Source organism: Danio rerio, chromosome 23 (assembly GCF_049306965.1).
Source record: "Danio rerio strain Tuebingen ecotype United States chromosome 23, GRCz12tu, whole genome shotgun sequence".
Lineage (NCBI taxonomy): Eukaryota > Metazoa > Chordata > Actinopteri > Cypriniformes > Danionidae > Danio > Danio rerio.
The window spans coordinates 47,237,810-47,260,581 of NC_133198.1; the positions used below are offsets into that span (position 1 = coordinate 47,237,810).

The window sequence follows — 22,772 nt, forward strand, 5'->3', positions numbered from 1 at the left end:
CTTTTGTTGTATTTATTAAACCAATTAATAAATGCATTATGCGGCCTATATATGAAATATTCAGCACATTTATTACTATCCTGTATTGTTTTATATTAATATAATAAGTCTGTAATGTAATTATTTTGGTGAAATGTCAGATTAGTTGTAGTATTAAGGTATTGAAGCTGTATTTGGCAAGTTTATCATGAATTTATTGAATCTTAATATCTACATTTGCATTTGCTAACTTATCTTAGAAATATAATACTTAAATATAAATATTTATTAATGAAATACTTTAATATCACGGTGTGACATTCACACGTCTATAGCATTCACTTGTATCTAACGTCATATTTGTTAAACAAATTAATAAATACAATATATAGGCCGAAATATATGAAACATTTAGCACATTGTGCACATTTATTACTGTACTGTTATATTTTATATTAATATGATAAGTCTATAATGTAATTATTATGGTAAAAGTGTCAGATTAGTTGTAGTATTAATGTATTGAAGCTTAATGCCAACTGACACAGCCAAGGCTCGAACCAGCAACCTTCTTGCTGTGAGGCGATTATGCTACTCTCTGTGCCACTGTGATGTTTGGGATGTTTCCCAGAGATGGGTTGCAGCTGAAAGAGCATCCGCTGTGTAAAAATGTGCTGGATAAGTTGGCGGTTCATTCCGCTGTGGCGACCCCGGATTAATAAAGGAACTAAGCCGACAAGAAAATGAATGAATGAAGGAATTGTGAACGTCACACACCGTGATACTGAAGTAATTGATTATTAAGCATTTATATTTATTATTATAACATTACTTCTCAGATAAGTTAACAAATGCAAATTTAGACATTAAGATCAAATAAACACACAATTAAAATCATCAGAGTCATGACTAAGTCGTGGATTTGATCGTAATAATCTAGGAAAAGTCTGTATAGTAACAGTGTTTTTCTGTAAACATTTTAATGAAAACATCTGTAGATTCATTAGTTCTTTGCACTTTATTTCAACAAAGAAATTTTACCATAATTTTATGGTTTTTTTCTGCCAGTCATTTGACTTTTTTTAGATTTTTTTTTTTTTTTTACAGAGCAAGTAATTACAATTTATTACTTTAATTTTACGTAATTTTAAATGTACTTCATAAAAAACAGGAAAAAAATACTGTATAAAACAGACAAATTGCTGTAATTTGTCATTACTTACATAGTACATAAAATAACAGTCAAGCTGTTTACAGATATTTTTTTATATTTTTTGATTTACAGATATTGTTTGTAATTTTTACGGATTTTTGAATATAATTTAAAATAACAGAAAAAATACTGTATAAATAATACTGTAATTTCCCTGTATAAAAAACAAAAATGTCAGTAATTTGTCTTTAATGATAAAGTACCTAAAATGAAAGTCAAACTGTGAATTTAGAGAGATTGTTTGTCATTTTACTAAGTTCTACATATAATTTTAAATGACAAAAAATTACTGTAAAAATTTAGGGATAGATTCTGTAAAATTAGTTTTTTTTTTACAGTGTAGTTTGTACACCAAGATAAATAACCGCGCACACTGGACTAACTATGACTGAGGATTAATTAAGGCAATCACCTTCGATCGAGCACCTTGCAGATTCTTTTGCCTCGCTGCACACGCTGAATTAACAATCCATTGATAAAGACCAAAAACACATTAAATGATAGTAAAAAGTTGTAATTTTACCCATTAAATGCGTCAATAATATCCACTGAATTTTATGTAGTCAATCAAATGAACTTTTAAAATGTCAACAAATACGTATTTAGGCCCAAACTACAAATCCAAATTTAAAATAATTTTAATTTTAAACAAGTGAAGTTTTGAAATCAATTAATGCAAATAACCGTGAAAACGTGATTATTTCTTAGACTATTATCGTACAACTATAATTTATAATCGTTGCATCCCTATTTATAATGTATTTGTGCTGTTTAAGGTATGGACAATCAGACGGTGCTCAATGTCCAGTCACTGTTAGATGGTCAGGGGGGAGTTTTGGATCCAAACACACAAAACGTTTCAGGAACAACAATCCAACCAATGGGTAAGGCTTATACTTTATATTTGTGTAATTGTAGTATTTTTATACTGTTTGAGCATGAGCAATAATTAATAATTTTACTTTTTGTTTAACTATTTTTTAAAATAAATCTTTTTGTGTTTTTTTTACTTTAGTTATATGTTTTTATATAATATTTATGAAGTAATATTAATTAACACATTAATATTATTTCAACTATGTTTAAATGATTGCAAACAATCAATATTTTTAGTTTTGATTTGTATATGGAGACATTTAAAAATACAAAATTAGTAGTAAAATAATTAATGAAGTAATTTATTATGTTCTCTTTTTTCAACTTTTATTTTTTTGCTGTAATTTATTTAAACTTCAGGCTTCTTTTCTTTCAAATTATTTACATTTCTTATCTAATACATATAGTTTAAAATGATTAATAATAGTATTTGTTAACAATGACAGTACAGACAATATAAACAATATTTTACAATACAATAATTTAAAAATATTGTACAAACATTGTATTTTAATATTAACATTAATTATAATTTTTGTTGTTATATATATATATATATATATATATATATATATAGAGAGAGAGAGAGAGAGAGAGAGAGAGAGAGAGAGAGAGAGAGAGAGAGAGTTTACTTTTACTAAAATTTACTATTTTAGCTCCGTTAGGATTACCTAAATCATTTACATTTGCTAAATGCCAGAATAATGAGAGAATTTTAAAAAAGTTTAATTAATTTCTAGACAGTCAAAAGTTTACACACATTTTCTTGGTGTTTTTTAGCTTTGCTTTTAAACTGTATAACTTTGGTCAAATGTTTTGGGTCTCCTTCCACAAGCTTCTCACAATAGTTTAAAGATATTTTGGCTCATTCCTCCTGACAGAATTGGTGTAACTGAGTCAGATTCGTAAGCTGTCTTGCTTGCACAAGCTTTTACAACTCTGCCCAAAAATTTTCTACAGGATTGAGATCAGGGCTTTGTGATGGCCACTCCAAAACATTCACTCTGTTGTCCTTAAAGCACATTTTAACTAATTTTGGCAGTATGTTTAGGGTCATGGTCTGTTTGGAAGACTTGTGGCCAAGTTTTTACTTCCTAGCTGATGTCTTGAGATGTTGCTTCAGTATTTCTACATGATGTTCTTTCTTCATGATGCCATCTATGCTGTGAAGTGGACCAGTCCCTCCTGCAGCAAAACAGCCCCACAACATGATGCTGCCGTCCCCCATACTTCACAGTTGGGATGGTGTTGCTAGGCTTGTAAGCTTTCCCCTTTGTCCTCCAAATGTAACACTGGTCATTATGGCCAAGCAGTTCAATCTTAGCTCCATCAGAACACAGGACATGTCTACAAAAATTATTATTGTTCCCAGTGTAATTTAGCAAATTGTAATCTGGCTTTTTTATTGATTCTGGCTTGTTGATTTTCCCATGTTGTCACACAAGGAAGCAGTGTGTTTGAGGTCTTCCTTAAATACTATTCTACAGTTGTGCCTCACATTAAATCAAATGTTGTCAATTAGCCAATCAGAAACTTCCGAAACCTTTACTCTATCATCTGAGCTTTTTCAGAGGCAGAATAATCTTATTGTGTGTAAACTTGACTTAAGAAAAGTTTTAGCAATTTCTCAAAGAATATCTCTCATTATTCTGCTATTAAGCAGAACAGAAACTAATGTGATAATCCTAACTTACCTAAAAGAGAAACACATTACCATTAACATCTGACCTTTTTTAAAAATGGTTGTGTCTTTTTGTACTGTGCATGTAAACCTATGCTTTCAACTGTATATATATATATATATATATATATATATATATATATATATATATATATATATATATATATATATATATATATATATATACTGTATAACAACTTTTACTTATTTTAAATCTAATCTAACACATAACTCATTTTATCTTTATCTTTTCTTTATTTCCAAGTTTACAAATTATTACTAACAGTTTCAGTAAACAATAACAGCTCTAATTTGTATTTACATGCTATTACATTTTAGTATTAATATTACTATCATTTTAATGTTGTTATTATATAATAGAATGCATCTCCCATTACATCTGCAGATGATGATGACGTGTTTCTCTGTGGGAAATGTAAGAAGCAGTTCAACTCTCTGCCGGCGTTCATGACCCACAAGCGTGAGCAGTGTCAGTCCAATACCCCTTCTCTGGCCACGGTTTCCCTGGCCTCCAACAACACCTACACCTCCGTGCCCTCCATCAGCGCCGCTAACAGACAGGTACCTGATTTCTCCTTTCACTCCACCCCGAAGCCCCAGCTGGCCCTCTTTGGCCCAAAGTATTCGGCAGGCCGAAAAGGCCGGCCACTGCCCCCGAGAAAGCCCAGCTTTGGCCCGATTAGGCCCCTGGAAGTGACAGTGGAAATGCGACTGGCACCTGGTTTGCTCGCTTTAGGCACAATAGTGGAAACGCGGCTATTGAGTAAGTCAGTCAGTCGACAGTGGCCTCTGGTGAATTTATGCAAGAATAGCAGGCCCAAATGACACTCGCGAGAGATATTAGAGATCTGAAAAAGCATACACAGCGGCCTCTGTTGGATTCACGAAAACAAAAGCTCTGGGACATATTTGGTGCTCTCCAGAAATGCATATAGGGGTACATAATCAGAATGAGCCTGGGTTGGAAAACAAACAGGACGCGTGTATATTCAGAATTTAATTAAAGATTGCAAGAGCAAACTATTTTTTGTTCCTAATGACATGCACATATGAATTGTTCCAACCCAGGCTTATTGTGGAAACGTAGCCCCGCGGACATTTCTGCAGACCGCGATTTACGTCCCGAGAGGTACGTATTCGAGCGTTTTTTTGTTTTCGCGGATCCGCAAGAGGCCGCTGTGCACGCTTTTTCGCGTCTTGGGCGGGCGCCTCTCGGGAGAGCGCGGCGTTCTCGCCCGCGCCGTTCTTGCGCGAAAAGGCGTTGGATCGGGAAAAAAAAAAAAAAAGCAAAAGCCCTCATCTTCGATTTCGACCGCGTTTTCGGATCCCGCCGCGTTCTCGCCCTCATTTTTTGGATTTCGTTTTTCGTCTTACCTGATTTCCGGAACCTGCTGTTCCCCGGACTCGATCCCGGTCATCGTCCACCGCGGCCGACTCCGGCTCCTCCTCCTCCGGGTCCTCCGCTCCGCCTACGCAACGCTGTGAGCTAAGCGGACAAACTGATTGGATCGGGAATGCCCTCCACTCGGAGGCGAGCCGTCGGCCGGCGAGCGCGTAGAGGAGGGGCGGAGCGGCGCCACACCGCCCCGCAGCGTTCGCTCGAAAAAAACCAAACACGGCCTTTACGTACCTCTGGCCACGTAAATCGCGGTCTCCAGAAACGTCTGCGGGGCTACGTTTCCAGAATGAGCTTGGGTTGAATTGTTCACAACAAAATGAGCAATGTGAGCAAACAAAATCAATATGGTTAGTTTTGCTGTCATGTGCACTTCAAGTTTACCTGACTATGATGACTTCCGCTGCTGGGAAACCCAGACATGTGAAAAGGGTCCATAGTGTGTCATATGGGATGTAACGTGTGTGTTTGTGCGCTCCTCCAGGTGTCCACATACATCACGGTGCCGCCGTCTCCGCTCACACACACTCTGGTGCAGGGGAACGTGCTGGTCAGCGATGAGGTGTTGATGTCCGCCATTTCTGCCTTCAGCTCTCTGGATCAGCCAATGACAGCCATGCAGGGTTCCATACAGGTGAACAACACTGAAGACAAACTGACCAGATGCCAGGACAATCACATCATCACAAACTTTGACTAGACGTTTTATAATGCTGCGTTTTTTTAGACTACTGACTGTCTATAAATGGCGTTTCAATGAACTGTTGTGTTTTTCAGAGTAATCTGAGCATGCATGCAGGATCCTCGTACCTGCAGCCTCCTCAGCCCCTCCCCCAAGTGCAGGCCACGCCCCTCTCACAGGTATCATCTAGCAACAGCAGTTCAGTGGTGCAGGTGTACAGCGCACTGCCCCCGCTGACCGGAGCAGGAACTGCAGAGGTGCCCGCGCTCGGACTGCAGTCCTTTCAGTCCATACAGTCCATCCAGGTACACACACACACACACACACTCATACACACGTCGTGCACTAATTTCACCAGTATTTATAGACTTAAATTAAACTGTGGCACATGTGTGATCTGAGCTCCCATACATGCCTGTTTACATCTCAAAGGTAAAACAACCACAGAAGAAGTCCTTTTAAAGGGGACATGACATTTATACACAATGCATATCAAACATTAAGCGACCGTTACAATATCACAATAATTAACCCCGTAAAAAGCAGCACAAACACTACCAGATTGCTGTTGTGTTTTCGATAAGGAGGGACGAGGCTGAATCCAGCTTCTAATTCGCAGCTACTTATTGACTCTATCCGGTCCACCTTAAAAACCGTGACACTTCCATTTTTCAGCTTCGCGCTCAGGGAAACACACAACAGTTTAAATCTAAGCAAGGGCTTATTATGCAGTCCTGGTGCCATTTTGTGGATAGACAATGTCAACCGTCTTTGTTCTACTACACTATGGTAGGCTAATGGCCGCCGACGAGCTCTCTCAGTAATTGTAAATATTTTAAAATTGGCATTATCTTTATAAATAAACTGCATAGTTGCAATCTAAACAACTACATTCTCGACTAAAAAAGCCTCAAAAGTACATTTTGTTGTCTAACATCAGTAATATTTGTCGAACTGTAGCGTCTCTCTGCATGTTGCTGGCTGTATGTGGGCGGAGTAATACACAAAGGTGAAGGGTGAAGAGGCCTTTGTGTGATGTTACTGACAAAATATCACACGGCTATCCAATCGGATTCAAGAACCAGACAGAACTGCTGTATAAATAAATATATATATATATATATATATATATATATATATATATATATATATATATATATATATATATATATATATACATATACATATATACATATATACATGTGTGTGTATTGTTTACCTGCTCAGCTGATGTGTGTGTTTGTCAGGTGCCCAGTCAGTGTGTGGAGGGTCAGGTGTTCAGTGCCGCGCCAGTTTACAGCCCAGGAAAACAGAGCACCAAAAACAAGGCATGCACCATCAGCACAAACCTGTCGGAGCTGGCAGAATACGACAAGGTTATCATCCCCAAGAGGAGCAGGGTCTCCAAGAAAACACAGGATGGTACTGTCAACCACACATCACCTGTACCTCAAAAGGTTGGAACAGTATGGAAAACAAAAATAAATAAGATAGTAGTAGGGATGTAACGGTATTGTAAATACCGTCATACCGCAATATTAATTTTTTTCGATATTACCGTAGTCGCATGACTCGGTAAAACTATAGGTCTTCTGAGAAAATTTGCTCAGGCGAATGAAGCGAACGGGAGGTACCGGAAACTACAATTCCCATCAGCCCAGGCTTGGCCATAATCCCTTGCGGTCTGTTGTCGCTACAGATCCAGTAATGCGGAAATGGAGTGTGCAGCTAGAAGCGGGGATGAAAAAGAGCTGGAAAACTCTAAAGCGGGTGTTGTCGCCGCGCGCGTACTGAATAGTGGTGTTGTCGCGCGAGTTCTGATCAGCTGTGTTGTCGCGCGCGTACTGTAAAGCGGGGACGGAGGGTGTGACGCGTCGCGGGGGCACTTTTGACCATTTTGGAAGGGAACTTTCTATTCAAGACTAAAAAGGGCATGTGCACTGCACAGGTTGAGCACTGTGTGTGCACGTGCCTGCAAGTTGGGGAATACGACTAATAATCAGTCATGGGGACTGCAGAAACACAGCACACTGTTCAGATTGATGCAGACATGAGATCTCGATCTCAATCATGGTTTGTCCTCTCAAGTGGGGGAAAGACAATGCACAACGTTACCCACTGCTGTCAACCTGGGCCAAGTCATATCTCTCTGTCCCAGAAACCTCAGTCCCAAATGAGAGGGGTTTTTTCTGTTGCAGGGGACATTGTAAATACCCAGAGATACCAGCTTTTACCAGAGTATATTTATATGATAATTTTCCTTTAAACCCATCTCTATCTAAGTGAGTGAGTGATTAAATGTTGAATGTGATGAGTTTTCAACAATACTAAATTGAAACTTAATTTTTTTACATGGTTTAATATTTTTTGTTATTAAAATTGAAGTTCCTGTTTCAAAGCTTACAGATAGATGGCTAATTTGTATGTCATTGACACTTTTGGCACTTTTTTGGAGTATTTTCATAAGTTTTGTTTTTTCCTGTAAATGATTCAATAAATACCGTACCGTGACATTCATACCGAGGTATTACCGTACCGTGAAATTCTGATACCGTTACATCCCTAGATAGTAGTGATTTCTAAATTTACTTTGACTTGTATTTCATTTCAGACAACATGGACAAAATATGTCATGTCCAAAAACAGTTGTGACAGGAGCAGTTTAGGGCTAGTAGTCAATAGTGATGTGATTTGAATCAGGTGATGTCAACAGGTGATTGTGATTTGGTACAAAAGCAGCATTCAAGAAAGGTCTAGTCCTTTAGGAGCAATGATGGGCCGAGGATCGCCAGTTTGCCAACAAATGCATGAGAAAATTATTGAAATGTTTAAAAACAGTGTTCCTCAGAGAAAGAGAAGACATTTGAATATTTCACCTTCAACAGGGCAGAACATCATTAAAAGATTGAAGGAATCTGAAGGAATTTCAGTGAGTAAAGGAAAAGGGCGCAAGCCTAAGCAGAACAACCGTGATCTTCGACCCCTCAGACGGTACTGCATCAAGAATCCTTATTCATCTATAAGCCAGATCACCACATGGGCTCAGGACTACTGCGGCAAACCTGTCAAGTACCAAAATACATAATTACATCCACAATTGCCAGTTAAAATTGTACTGTGCCAAAAGGAAGCCCTATGTTAACATTGTCCAGAAGCGCCGTTGACGTCTCTGGGCTCTGAGGCATCTGGGATGGACCATCACACAGTGGAAATGTGAACTGTGGGCAGATGAATCAGTATTTTAGGTATTTTTTGGGAGAAATGGATGCCGTGTGCTCTGGACCAAAGAAGAAAAGGATCATCCAGACTGTTACCAGCAACAAGTTCAAAAGCCAGGGTCTGTCATAGTATGGAGTTGTGTCAGTGGCCTTGGCAAAGATAACTTCACTTCTGTGATGCTCCATTAATGCTGAAAAATACAGAGATTTTAGAGCACAATATGCTGCCGTCTTTTCCAGGGATGCCCATGCATACGTCATCAAGTCAATGCAAAACCACATTCTGCACACATTACAAAGTCCTGCTGCAGAGGAAGAGGATACTTGACTGGCCTGCCTGCAGTCCCAGCCTGTCTCTAATAAAGAATGTGCGTCAACAAAGACCCTGTACTGTTGCCCACCCTAAGACTTGTTTGCACAAACAATTGGACAAAATGACACCTGAAACACTTCATCATTTGCTGTCTTCAGACACTAAACTTATTTTTAGTGTTGTGTAAAGGAATGGCAACATTACAATGTGGTAAACCTTTTTTTAAATGTGTTGCAAGAACCAAAATCTTGTTTATTTGGTAGAAAAAAAAAAACGAGGAACACATTAAATGTTGTTTGTCTGCAATGAAATACGAGTCAAGGTAACTTTAGAAATCACTGCCTTCTTTTTTATTTGAGTTTTCCATACTGTCCCAACTTTTTCTGATTTGGGGTTGTATTTATTCATGGATACATAAGTCTTAATTAGTACTTCTAATGACCTTAATATCAAAACGTTCAAAATGGCTGATTCATTAAGAAGCTGATTCATTAAGTTAGACTGTTTTGTGCCATCTTGTGACTAAAGAATGCGCATGTTAGTGTATGTCCGATTCAGACAGTTTAATTTTGACTGTTTGGCTCCATCTAGTGTCTGAATAATGTGCAGGTTAGTGTATACTCCATTAGCTGTTTTAGTTTCTGTCAGCTTTGTGTTTTTGACTGTTTGGCCCCATCTAGTGTCTGAATAATGTGCAGGTTAGTGTATACTCCATCAGCTGTTTCTGTCAACTTTGTGTTTTTGACTGTTTGGCGCCATCTAGTGTCTGAATAATGCACAGGTTAGTGTATACTCCATCAGATGTTTCTGTCAGCTTTGTGTTTTTGACTGTTTGTCTCCATCTAGTGTCTGAATAATGTGCAGGTTAGTGTATACTCCATCAGCTGTTTCTTTCAGCTTTGTGTTTTTGACTGTTTGGCGCCATCTAGTGTCTGAATAATGTGCAGGTTAGTGTATACTCCATCAGCTGTTTTAGTCTCTGTCAGCTTTGTGTTTTTGACTGTTTGGCTCCATCTAGTGTCTGAATAATGCGCAGGTTAGTGTATAGTCCATCAGATGTTTCTGTCAGCTTTGTGTTTTTGACTGTTTGTCTCCATCTAGTGTCTGAATAATGTGCAGGTTAGTGTATACTCCATCAGCTGTTTCTGTCAGCTTTGTGTTTTTGACTGTTTGGCTCCATCTAGTGTCTGAATAATGTGCAGGTTAGTGTATACTCCATCAGCTGTTTTAGTTTCTGTCAGCTTTGTGTTTTTGACTGTTTGGCTCCATCTAGTGTCTGAATAATGCACAGGTTAGTGTATACTCCATCAGATGTTTCTGTCAGCTTTGTGTTTTTGACTGTTTGTCTCCATCTAGTGTCTGAATAATGCGCAGGTTAGTGTATACTCCATCAGCTGTTTTAGTTTCTGTCAGCTTTGTGTTTTTGACTGTTTGGCTCCATCTAGTGTCTGAATAATGCACAGGTTAGTGTATACTCCATCAGCTGTTTTAGCTTCTGTCAGCTTTGTGTTTTTGACTGTTTGTCTCCATCTAGTGTCTGAATAATGTGTAGGTTAGTGTATACTCCATCAGCTGTTTCTGTCAGCTTTGTGTTTTTGACTGTTTGGTGCCATCTAGTGTCTGAATAATGTGCAGGTTAGTGTATACTCCATCAGCTGTTTCTGTCAACTTTGTGTTTTTGACTGTTTGTCTCCATCTAGTGTCTGAATAATGCACAGGTTAGTGTATACTCCATCAGCTTTGCTTTTAATTAAAGAATAAACAAGCTATTACAGCCCAGAACAATGCTTTGTGCATAATTGTTACGATTTGTGGCAAGTAGCAGTGAAATAAGTGGGATAAAATACATCCATGACGTCGTTTTCACAGAATTAACCATTCAGTCTTATACAGCCGATAAGTCTGCTTTATTCTGTGATAAACCTCCTGAATGACCCTAAACGCATGACAAAGCAGACTTCTGACTGATTTTTCTTATATATGTTATTCCAGCAGGCCAAGCCAAAGGTAAAGCCCAGAAACTCAAGTGCAATTACTGTGAAAAAGTGTTTACCAAGAACTTTGACCTCCAGCAGCACATCAGAAGGTAAACCAGCAGATTTAATATCATGTTGTTTTTGTTGTTTATATTCATTTATGGGTGGCATGGTGGCTCGGTGGTTAGCACTGTGGCCTCACAGCAAGTAGGTTGCTGGTTCGAGTCCCGGCTGGGACAGTTGGCATTTCTGTGTGGAGTTTGCATGTTCTCCCCGTGTTGGCTTGGGTTTCCTCTGGGTGCTCCGGTTTCCCCCACAGTCCAAACACATGCACTATAGGGGAATTGATGAACTAAATTGGTGAGTGTGTATGGGTGTTTCCCAGTACAGGGTTGCGGCTGGAAAGGCATCCGCTGCATAAAACATGATGGAATGATTGGCGGTTTATTCTGCGGTGGTGACCCCTGAAATAGAGACTTAAGCTGAAGAAAAATGAATGAATGAATATTCTTTTACTGCGTGCAATTTAAGCAATAAAGTATGATAATGTAATTCCAACTGAAAGGAAAATTCTATTTTTTTTTTTTACGAGTGTTTAATGATTTATGAGCTTTAAATTTATCCAATATCAGTCAATAGCATCCAAATAATCTGAGATATACTTCTATACTGAGATATAACTCTGAGTTTACATCTCCCCGAATTTAATGAGTCTATGCATTCATATTTCACAATGTTGTTTGTTTTCTGAGTTTGCATCTCACAATTTTGACCACAATTATCTTTAGTTTTTCGCAAGCATTTAATGATTTTGCACTGGTCAAAATTAGGCTTGGGCGGTATCCAAATTTTGATACCGTCAAACCTCCTCCCTATTTTACCCCGGTATCCGGTATTACCGTGCATAATAAAAAAATATGACGTAAGGCTCAGACAGCGTCACCAAACTGTTGGCTTGTGCCTAAATCATTCAGAAACTGAATACTGCATATACGACCTGAGGTTCGCGGTCAGCTGTTTGTCTTGTTCGTGTTAGAGATCTGCATGACACACACACAGACAGAGAGAGAGAGAGATGCACAGTACCACGCATGCTCTCTCTCTCGGTGTGAGTGTGTGTTGTTTCCCAAAAAAGCGCGGAGCGGTCGGTAACTTAAAAGGAAGCGGTAGTGCGGTTTTACAATATTGCTCACGAGCACACGCGCATCCACATAGATGCTGTGTGTGTGTGTGTGTCTCTTTCTCTCTCATTCACACACACACACACACACACACACACACACACACACATAGAGAGGCGGGGGAGAACTAAGCGACACACAGACAGCATACTCTCTTATTTACACACACACACACACACACACACACACACACACACACACACACACACACACACTGCAGGTGACTTGGTGCGCGACTTGAAATCCCACCTCACCCCTCTCTCTCTCTCTCTCTCTCTCTCTCTCTCTCTCTCTCTCTCCCCTTCACTGTCCAGTCATGACAATCACGCATGTGTATTTTTAGGCATTAAATAAATAACATTTATTATTTAATATTTGTCTCCTATTTAAGTGCATTGTTTTTATGATGGTATAACGGTATTGAAACTGACACCGTTGCTAGTTTTAGATCCCGCGATATACCATATCACCGTATTACCACCCAAGCCTAATCAAATGTTGGATTATTCCAAAGATGTGCAGCTCATTTTCTCCATGAAACTAATAGATTATCAATATCTGCCATTTTCATATTATTGCAAATATGCTTATAGCATTAATTGAATCCAATATCAGTCAATACAAATAACAAAAAATTAATTCTGAGATCTTTTTTTAATTTGACCGCTCATCTTACAGTTTTCATTTTAAGTTTTTGTAGAATTCTGACTGTACATCCACCAATTTTAATGAGTCTTTATAAATACATATTTGACAATGCTGACCTTTTCCTGAGTTTGAATTTCACAATTGACTTCTTTTGTCAATTAAACATTTATTTTTATGATATTTATTTATTTAACATAGACAACATGTACTTTATCCCTAACCTAATGCATTCTCCTGGTTTTTCCCTGCAGTCACACCGGTGAGAAGCCGTTTCAGTGCATTGTTTGCGGTCGTGCGTTTGCGCAGAAGTCTAATGTGAAGAAACACATGCAGACGCACAAGGTTTGGCCTGCTGGAGTTCACAGCAGCGCTTCTCGGATGCCTATCACCGTCCGACTGCTTCCTCTGAACGCCGAGCAAAACACAGCGCAGGACGAGCAGACAGGTGACCCATACACATCTGATGCAAACTACACACATTTATCCGTCTTTAATGGAGTGTCCTCCGGGGGCGCGAAGCCGTCACAAACAGCTAGAATACAGCTAGAACCATGCACAGACATGGCGCTTGGACACGCCTCGAGAGTAAAAACACCCGGAACTGTGGGGCGCGAAACTGTCTGCGATCGACACACAAGCTCTTACAGTAATCAAGGAAACAGTGGGTAAACTTTCTAGACGCACACACAGACACTGAAAACAAGTTTAAGTGTCCTAGAAACACCCACAAACACTGAAAACAAGTCTAAGGGCCCTATCATACACCCGGCGCGGCGCAATAGTCTTTTGGAAGTTACAACTTGGCGCAAGAGTGGTTTTGAGGCGTTGCGCTACGCTGTTTAAATAGCAAATGCATTAGCGCTCATATGTGCGCCCATAGGCGTTCTGGTCTAAAAAGGAAGGCGTTCTGAGGCGGACCGCTGGCGTGTTGCTATTTTGAGAAACTATAATAGATTTTTCATTAGACCAAAACAAAGCCGGTCTAAACTCCAGCGCAGAGTTGCACCTCGCTTACACACTGCTTAATACACACAAGAGAGCAATAGGCAAATATCTTTACATATGAAAACATTTAAATATTAAGGATATATATAGGATATAATAAGAATAGATATAGGATATAAATATAAAGGATTAAAATATTACAAAACATATTAATTTCTAGCCTACATAAGCATGAAAAACCACTGCTTTTATGTCTTCTTCATCTCGGGCAGCTTTTTCAGTTCATTCATAACAATCTGCTTCTGTATAATGTTATTATTATTAGCAGTATTATTTATCATATCCATATTTATATTTGTTTTATTAAAAACAAGCTTAGATTTGTCCACCTGCAGGTTTTAGACCATATGGGGCACAGCATGTGTTTTAGGATATAACTCAGCTTTTTGAGCACATTTTGTTATTATTGTTCATTTATTCGTTTGCTGGAAATTAGAACTGAAATTAGAAATAGTTTTGAAACGAATATTTGCGCTTAACAAACTAAAGTAATTATTTTTAGACTAATTAATGTCTATGCGTAAAGGTTTCCCTATCCAAGAGCGAATGTTATAGTAGATTCATTATCTCACCTTCTCACGCAGTAGATGCTCCGTTTGTGAAATGCTCATTTTTTCCACTTAGATTTACTTTACGTCCTGTAAATAGCGAATGCGCTTATGGCGCGACGCAGCTGACTCCTAAAGGGAATGGAAGATGAGACTCTAATTGGTTTATTCTCAAATCCTTAAATTAGCAAAAACGCGTCTTGACACTCCCTGAAAGCGTTTTGCGCCCTGCGTTTTGCGCTCTGCGCATACACCTTTAAAATAGAGCCCTAAATGTCCTCGGGGGGCGCAAAACAGTCACAAACTGCTGAAAACAGCTAGAGTACAGCTAGAACCATTGACAAACAGCTGAAAACAGCTAGAATACAGCTAGAACTATTGACAAACAGCTGAAAACAGCTAGAACCATTGACAAACAGCTGAAAACAGCTAGAATACAGCTAGAACCATTGACAAACAGCTGAAAACAGCTAGAATACAGCTAGAACCATTGACAAACAGCTGAAAACGGCTAGAATACAGCTAGAACCATTGACAAACAGCTGAAAACAGCTAGAACCATTGACAAACAGCTGAAAACGGCTAGAATACAGCTAGAACCATTGACAAACAGCTGAAAACAGCTAGAACCATTGACAAACAGCTGAAAACAGCTAGAATACAGCTAGAACCATTGACAAACAGCTGAAAACAGCTAGAATACAGCTAGAACCATTGACAAACAGCTGAAAACGGCTAGAATACAGCTAGAACCATTGACAAACAGCTGAAAACGGCTAGAATACAGCTAGAACTATTGACAAACAGCTGAAAACAGCTAGAATACAGCTAGAACCATTGACAAACAGCTGAAAACAGCTAGAATACAGCTAGAACCATTGACAAACAGCTGAAAACAGCTAGAACCATTGACAAACAGCTGAAAACAGCTAGAATACAGCTAGAACCATTGACAAACAGCTGAAAACAGCTAGAACCATTGACAAACAGCTGAAAACGGCTAGAATACAGCTAGAACCATTGACAAACAGCTGAAAACGGCTAGAATACAGCTAGAACCATTGACAAACAGCTGAAAACAGCTAGAACCATTGACAAACAGCTGAAAACGGCTAGAATACAGCTAGAACCATTGACAAACAGCTGAAAACGGCTAGAATACAGCTAGAACCATTGACAAACAGCTGAAAACAGCTAGAACCATTGACAAACAGCTGAAAACGGCTAGAATACCGCTAGAACCATTGACAAACAGCTGAAAACAGCTAGAACCATTGACAAACAGCTGAAAACGGCTAGAATACAGCTAGAACCATTGACAAACAGCTGAAAACAGCTAGAATACAGCTAGAACCATTGACAAACAGCTGAAAACAGCTAGAATACAGCTAGAACCATTGACAAACAGCTAGAAACAGCTAGAACCATTGACAAACAGCTGAAAACGGCTAGAATACAGCTAGAACCATTGACAAACAGCTGAAAACAAGTAAAAAATTTCCTCTGGGGGTGCGAAGCCGTCACAAACAGTTGAAAAACAACTAGAATACAGCTAGAACCATACACAGACACTGAAAACAAGTCTAAATGTACTTACACACGGCTGGTCTCATTTCTAAAATGCTTCTCCTCAGTCGCGTCTTTTGAGTCCCCTTGAAACATTTATGTTGTGTTCCCTGCAATTTTCACGTGTTGTGAGAAAATGCAGCGTGTTTTCTTAATGCGTTTGCGTTGTGAGGATTTGCAAGTGTAGCAGAGTCACTCCTCTGACCTCTAAAGGTGCTCTAGCGACAGATGCTAGAGGCAATGGTCTACAGCCTCCTTGGTAGAGCAACTTACTCCCATGCGGAAGGTCACCGGTTCGAGACCAGCTCAGTGCGGGTTGGGTGGCGTAGGACTGGAGGGGTTACATTGGTGTCGTGACCCGGAAGGGAGTGAAGAGCAACCGACTCCCATGCGGAAGGTCACTGGTTCGATACCAGCTCGGAGTGGGTTGGGTGGCGTAGGAACCGCAGGGTTAAACAACACTTATGCTGTCAAAACATTGAAGATCTTTTCTTCTTTTGCTTGTGTTTTTTGTAACTGCATGTGTTTTCTTAAATAAGAGTGCGCTAGACTCTCTCTGCCACTGTAATATGGTCACATAATAAGCTTATTTTAACTATATAAAATACATTACGTCTATGGAGAGTCCTCATAAACCAACGTGTGTGTGTGTGTGTGTGTGTTAATTTATAGTGTCTGAAGAGCATGATGGAGATGTGCAGGAGGCCCAGGTTCAGCCGGAGGACAAGCAGAGCAACTCAAATAGCCTCAACAAGCAGATGATCCTCATCGACAGCTCGTACCAGTGCCAGTTCTGCTCTGACAAATTCAGCTCTTACTTCCAGCTCAAGTCCCACATGACACAGCACAAGGGCGAGCAGGTAACACACACACACACACACACACACACACACACACACACACACACACACACACACACACACACACAATTACAAAGTCACTCGATTTAAAGAAGTTAGTGATTTAATAAGTCCTCATGAAAGTGTGAACCTTTACAAACGGATGATGTGTGTGCGGATGTAAACGCGGCCGCTGTGCATGACTGACCTGAGGAACTGTTGCAGGTCTACCGCTGTGTGCTGAAGAGCTGCTCGCAGACGTTTCAGAAGCTGGATCAGTTCCTGGAGCACATCCACACACACCAGGAGCAGCTGACGTACCGCTGCCACCAGTGCAGCAAAGTCTTCCCATCGCTGTTTGAGCTCGGCCTGCACCAGTACACACACAGCTTCTGTCCACAGCAGAGCCAGCGCAAGGAGACCAGCTACTACAGGTGTGTCTCTCACACACACACACACACACACACACACACACACACACACACACACACACACACACACACACACACACACACACACACACACACACACACACACACACACACACACACACACACACACACACACACACACACACACAGATACACAAACACACTCTCATGCATGCACACATACTCACTCACAGATACACACATTCACTCGCACACACACTTAAGGCCGGGACACACCAAGCCAAAAGCCCAAACAGAGACACACACACACACTCCCACAGCTACTCACACTCTCATTCTGATACACTCGCACATAGACCCACTTGCTTACACACGCACGCCCATACAGAGATACACAAACACAATCTCACACACACTCACAGATAAACACATTCACTCACACTCCAAGCCAAAGACCCATAACACACACACGCACACACACACACACACACACACACACAAACCCTCACACATACTGTCTCTCTCTCACTTACACACACACATGCACATGCACACACGCACAAGTTCTCTCTCTCACACACACACACACACACACACACACACAAACACATCTCACTCATTCGTGCACGCACGCACACACACACACGCACGCGTTCACGAACACACACACACTTTCACTCACTCACTCACGCACACAGAAAAAACAAACAAACACACATAGAAACAACCACACATACAATCAAACAGATATAGACAGTAACGCATCTGATGTGTGATCTCACTTGCACACACACACACACTCACTAAAACACACACAGAACAAACAAACACACTCACACACACACACAGACAGAAACACAACCATACACACAGACACACACATACAATTAAACACATACATAGACAGAAACACACTCACACACACACATTCACATCTGATGCGTGATCTCACTCGCGCACACACACTCACACCTAAGGCTGGAACACACCAAGCTGAAGCCCTAACAGACAGACAGACAGACAGACAGACAGACAGACAGACAGACAGACACACTCACATTCACAGTACTGCATGCAAGTGTGTTTAATGTGTGTGTGATGTGTTCAGGTGTATGAAGTGTCAGAGTAAATACTCCACACAGGAGGCTCTGGAGCAACATCTGCTGAACGCCACACACAACTACCCCTGTCCACACTGCCAGAAGGTCAGCGCCGTCAGCATTCATACACTATAATCTACTAATGATGTGAATTATACCTTTTTACATATTTTATTTTGTTTAAAATGACTCAACCAAACATAACTTTATTTTTCTTGGCTTCATTTTTTTTTTAAATTCAGCTTCCAATTAAATTAAGTATTTGTGCATTTATTATTATCATTATTTCATTAAGCATTTTTAGCTGATTAAATATTCCTAATATTAATATATTCATTCATTTTCATGTCGGCTTAGTCCCTTTATTAATGCGGGGTCGCCACAGCAGAATGAACCGCCGACTTATCCATCAAGTTTTTACGCAGCGGATGCCCTTCCAGCCGCAACCCATCTCTGGGAAACATCCACACACACATTCACACACACACTCATACACTACGGACAATTTAGCCTACCCAATTCACCTGTACCGCATGTCTTTGAACTGTGGGGGAAACCGGAGCACCCGGAGGAAACCCACGCGAAGGCAGGGAGAACATGCAAACTCCACACAGAAACACCAGCTGAGCCGATGTTCGAACCAGCGACCTTCTTGCTGTGAGGCGACAGCACTACCTACTGCACCACTGCCTCGCCCACAATACTAATATATAATTAATATCAATATATTTAATATCAGGGTTTCCGCGGGGTCTTAAAAAGTAAAAAATTTAAAAATGAAAATTTAAGGCCTTAGAAAGTCTTAAAATCGCTGTTGTTGACAAACCTGCCATTTTGAAACGGAAAACTCAGAGTTTCTCTTATTTCAGGGTTAACATACTCAGAGTTTTCACTTAACCTCCTTTCTGAAACGGGGTCCAGATCACCTACTGCACCTTTAACTTCAGCTAACAAATCAGTTTTTGAAAGTATATTTTAGTATTAATCACACGATGCACTTTTATTATTCACATACTATAAATGTGCCAATTATGTGAATTATATTTTAAAATATAAAATATTCAGAACTTATTTTTTATTTCAGCTAAGGAATCAATTTTTTTTAGGTATATTTTAAGTTTTCATTTATGAACACGCTCTATTTGTTTGTTTTAATTTAAGCTTGTCTTCTAATATTATTACTTTATATTTACATTGATTTTTAATAGCAGTTTTATTATTTATACAACAGTACATATTCAAATTTTCATTCATTCATTTTCTTGTCGGCTTAGTCCCTTTATTAATCCGGGGTCGCCACAGCGGAATGAACCGCCAACTTATCCAGCAAGTTTTTACGCAGCGGATGCCCTTCCAGCCGCAACCCAACTCTGGGAAACATCCACACACACATTCACACTCATACACTACGGACAATTTAGCCTACCCAATTCACCTGTACCGCATGTCTTTGGACTGAGGGGGGAACCGGAGCGCCCAGAGGAAACCTACGCGAACGCAGGGAGAACATGCAAACTCCACACAGAAACGCCAACTGAGCCGAGGATCGAACCAGCAACCTAGCGACTGTGAGGCGAACGTGCTATCCATTGCGCCTCTGCATCGCCATATTCAAATTTATTAACATTTATTTATGTATTTTTTTTAGTATTTATGAATATTTTTATTTTGAATATTTTGAAAACTTTTGTTCATTTTAACTTCAGTAATGTTTTGCATGCTTAACTAATTTTTATTTTTTATTTTTCTACATTTCTGTTCTGATTTTCTCCGTTTTCGTTCATTTAATTGTAGTAATGTTTTTAGTTCTTCAGCTTTATTTTATGTAGTCAGCTAAGGCAACATTTAAAGAGCCTCTGTTTTGGGTTTTTGAAAATGATCTTCATGTAGTGTGTAACACAGCTCTAAGCGAAGTCAAATATCCAGCTAATGCTTAAATCTGAAAGTGGAAACTATTGAAACTATTGATTCATCTAAAAAAAAAAAAAAAAAAAAAGTTCACTCAGTGGTTCGAATGAATCATCTCTTGATAACATCTTGATTCAGTCGGTTTATTAAGGAATCAAAGAAGAAGAAAAAAAATTGAGTCATCAGATGTGAACCGGTGTGTTTGTCTGTACGTGTGTGTGTGTGTGTGTGTGTACATGTGTGTCAGGTGTTTCCGTGCGAGCGTTATTTCCGCAGGCATCTCTCCACTCACGGTGTCGGGGGGAAATTCAAGTGTCAGATCTGTAAGAAGTTCTTCAAGACGGAGCACTACCTCAAACTGCACACGCAGATCCACTCAGGTACTGCTGAAAATACCCTGACACCACAGACAGAGTCAGATTTCACTCGTAGCATTTCGCTTCAAAAATGCACTCACAAGCTGCAGCACAAAATCAAACACACAGGTTTGCTATTCTAGACCTAATCATTTGTCCAGAATGAATCAAATGTAGTTAAGGGGCTGTAATAGCTGGCTGAATTTGCTGTAAAGGTGTGACGGATGCGAAACGTGTGCTTTTTTTCCCAGGAGAAAAGCCGTTCAAATGCTCCGTCTGCGAGGCCACGTTTAACAGGAAGGATAAAGTGAAGCGACACATGCTGATCCACGAGCCCTTCAAGAAGTACAAGTGTCCGTTCAGGTGAGCGAACTCATTCAGATATGACCGTAATCATCAGTACGAGCCGCAAAACAGACATCAGTGTTTTTGTGTTCGCAGGACTCATGTGGGCTGCACCAAAGAGTTCAACCGACCAGACAAACTCAAAGCTCACATCCTGTCACATTCAGGTGAGCACACCAATAACAACAACAACAATAATAATAATAATAATAATAATATGTTAAAGAAAATAATTTTACAAAATTGGAAGTCAGATTATGTGCCTGTTTTCGAAGTTTCGTGTTGCCCATGGGGGAAATGCGATATGGGATGACAAACAAACTAAACACATTTTTAAAAATCTGGAGCCCAATTATGTTCTATATCAGTAATGCTAACTTGTAACTCTTTATAAGTGAGATTGGTCTGGAGTAAGTCGAATTGTGGAGCCTATGCATTTCTCTGTAAATAATTTTTGTTTCATATGTAATTCTATTTATTTCCTTATGCTTTCTGGATGATGTTGTATTATGTTGTGTCTGACTATTTGTATTTGAAATGGCCTTTGTAACACCCCCTTATTTTTATTTATTTATTTTTTTATGTTGTTTTTTGTTCTGTTTATGTTGTTGATTATTTGTTATGCTAAAAACAATAAAAAGATTTAAAAATAATAATAATAATAATAATATGTTGTACAGTTGAAGTCCCCCCTGTATATATTTGCTCCCAATTTCTGTTTAATGGAGAGCAGATTTCTTCAACACAACAGTTTTCATAACTCATCTCTAATAACGGATTTCTTTTATCTTTGTCATGATGACAGTAAATAATATTAGACTAGATATTCTTCAAGACACTAGTATTCAACTTAAAGTGACATTTAAAGGCTTCACTAGGTTAATTATAGGGTAAGGTTAGGGTAATTAGGCAAGTCATTGTATAACAGTGGTTTGTTCTGAAGACAATTCAAAATAAATATTGCTTAAGGGGGCGAATAATATTGACCTTAAAATGGCTTTAAAACAATTAAAATCTGCTTTTATTCTAGCTGAAATAAAACAAATAGGACTTTCTTTTTTTCTGAATGTGGCTGTGTTAATGGTGTGCTGTTTGTCTGCAGGTATAAAGCCGTTCAAGTGTCAGGTGTGTCAGAAGTCGTTCAGTCGGCGTGCTCATATGCTGGAGCACCAGCGCTCTCATACGGACAACTACCGCTTCCGCTGCAGCACCTGCAGGAGAGGATTCAGCCGACACCGATACTACAGAGAGCACCGCTGCCCGCTGGCCACACAGGAGGAGGATGGGACGCCCAGAGCAGAGCACAGCGCACACGGTATACACACACACACACATAGATACACTCACCGGCCACTTTATTAGGTACACCTGTCCAACTGCTTGGTAACGCAAATTTCTAATCAGCCAATCACGTGGCAGCAACTCCATGCATTTAGGCATGTAGACATGGTCAAGATGATCTGCTGCAGTTCAAAGCGAGCATCAGAATGGGGAAGAAAGGGGATTTAGGTGCCTTTGAACAAGGCATG

The 22,772-nt window shown here is 39.6% G+C and overlaps 2 protein-coding genes across 4 annotated transcripts in view; one reads left to right on the forward strand and one right to left on the reverse strand.

Annotated features, from left to right (window-relative positions):
- The window catches only part of znf341 (zinc finger protein 341), a 29,400-nt gene that overhangs the window by 3,218 nt on the left and 3,410 nt on the right, over window positions 1–22,772 (forward strand). Inside the window, 14 exon segments of one of the 2 annotated variants that reach the window (NM_001114573.1) lie at window positions 1,969–2,076; window positions 4,156–4,331; window positions 5,651–5,800; window positions 5,944–6,153; window positions 7,096–7,270; window positions 11,372–11,465; window positions 13,436–13,629; window positions 16,976–17,163; window positions 17,368–17,576; window positions 18,643–18,739; window positions 20,790–20,922; window positions 21,150–21,261; window positions 21,340–21,410; window positions 22,346–22,558. In NM_001114573.1, the coding sequence (NP_001108045.1) occupies window positions 1,969–2,076; window positions 4,156–4,331; window positions 5,651–5,800; window positions 5,944–6,153; window positions 7,096–7,270; window positions 11,372–11,465; window positions 13,436–13,629; window positions 16,976–17,163; window positions 17,368–17,576; window positions 18,643–18,739; window positions 20,790–20,922; window positions 21,150–21,261; window positions 21,340–21,410; window positions 22,346–22,558 (2,130 nt within the window). 2 annotated transcript variants of the gene reach the window in all.
- Window positions 20,672–22,772, reverse strand: part of itchb (itchy E3 ubiquitin protein ligase b) — a 79,147-nt gene continuing 77,046 nt past the window's right edge. For both annotated transcript variants that reach the window (XR_012398215.1, XR_012398214.1), the window contains exon 26: window positions 20,672–20,939. The gene's annotated coding sequence lies outside the window, so the exon portion shown is untranslated. The remainder of the gene's footprint in view (window positions 20,940–22,772) is intronic.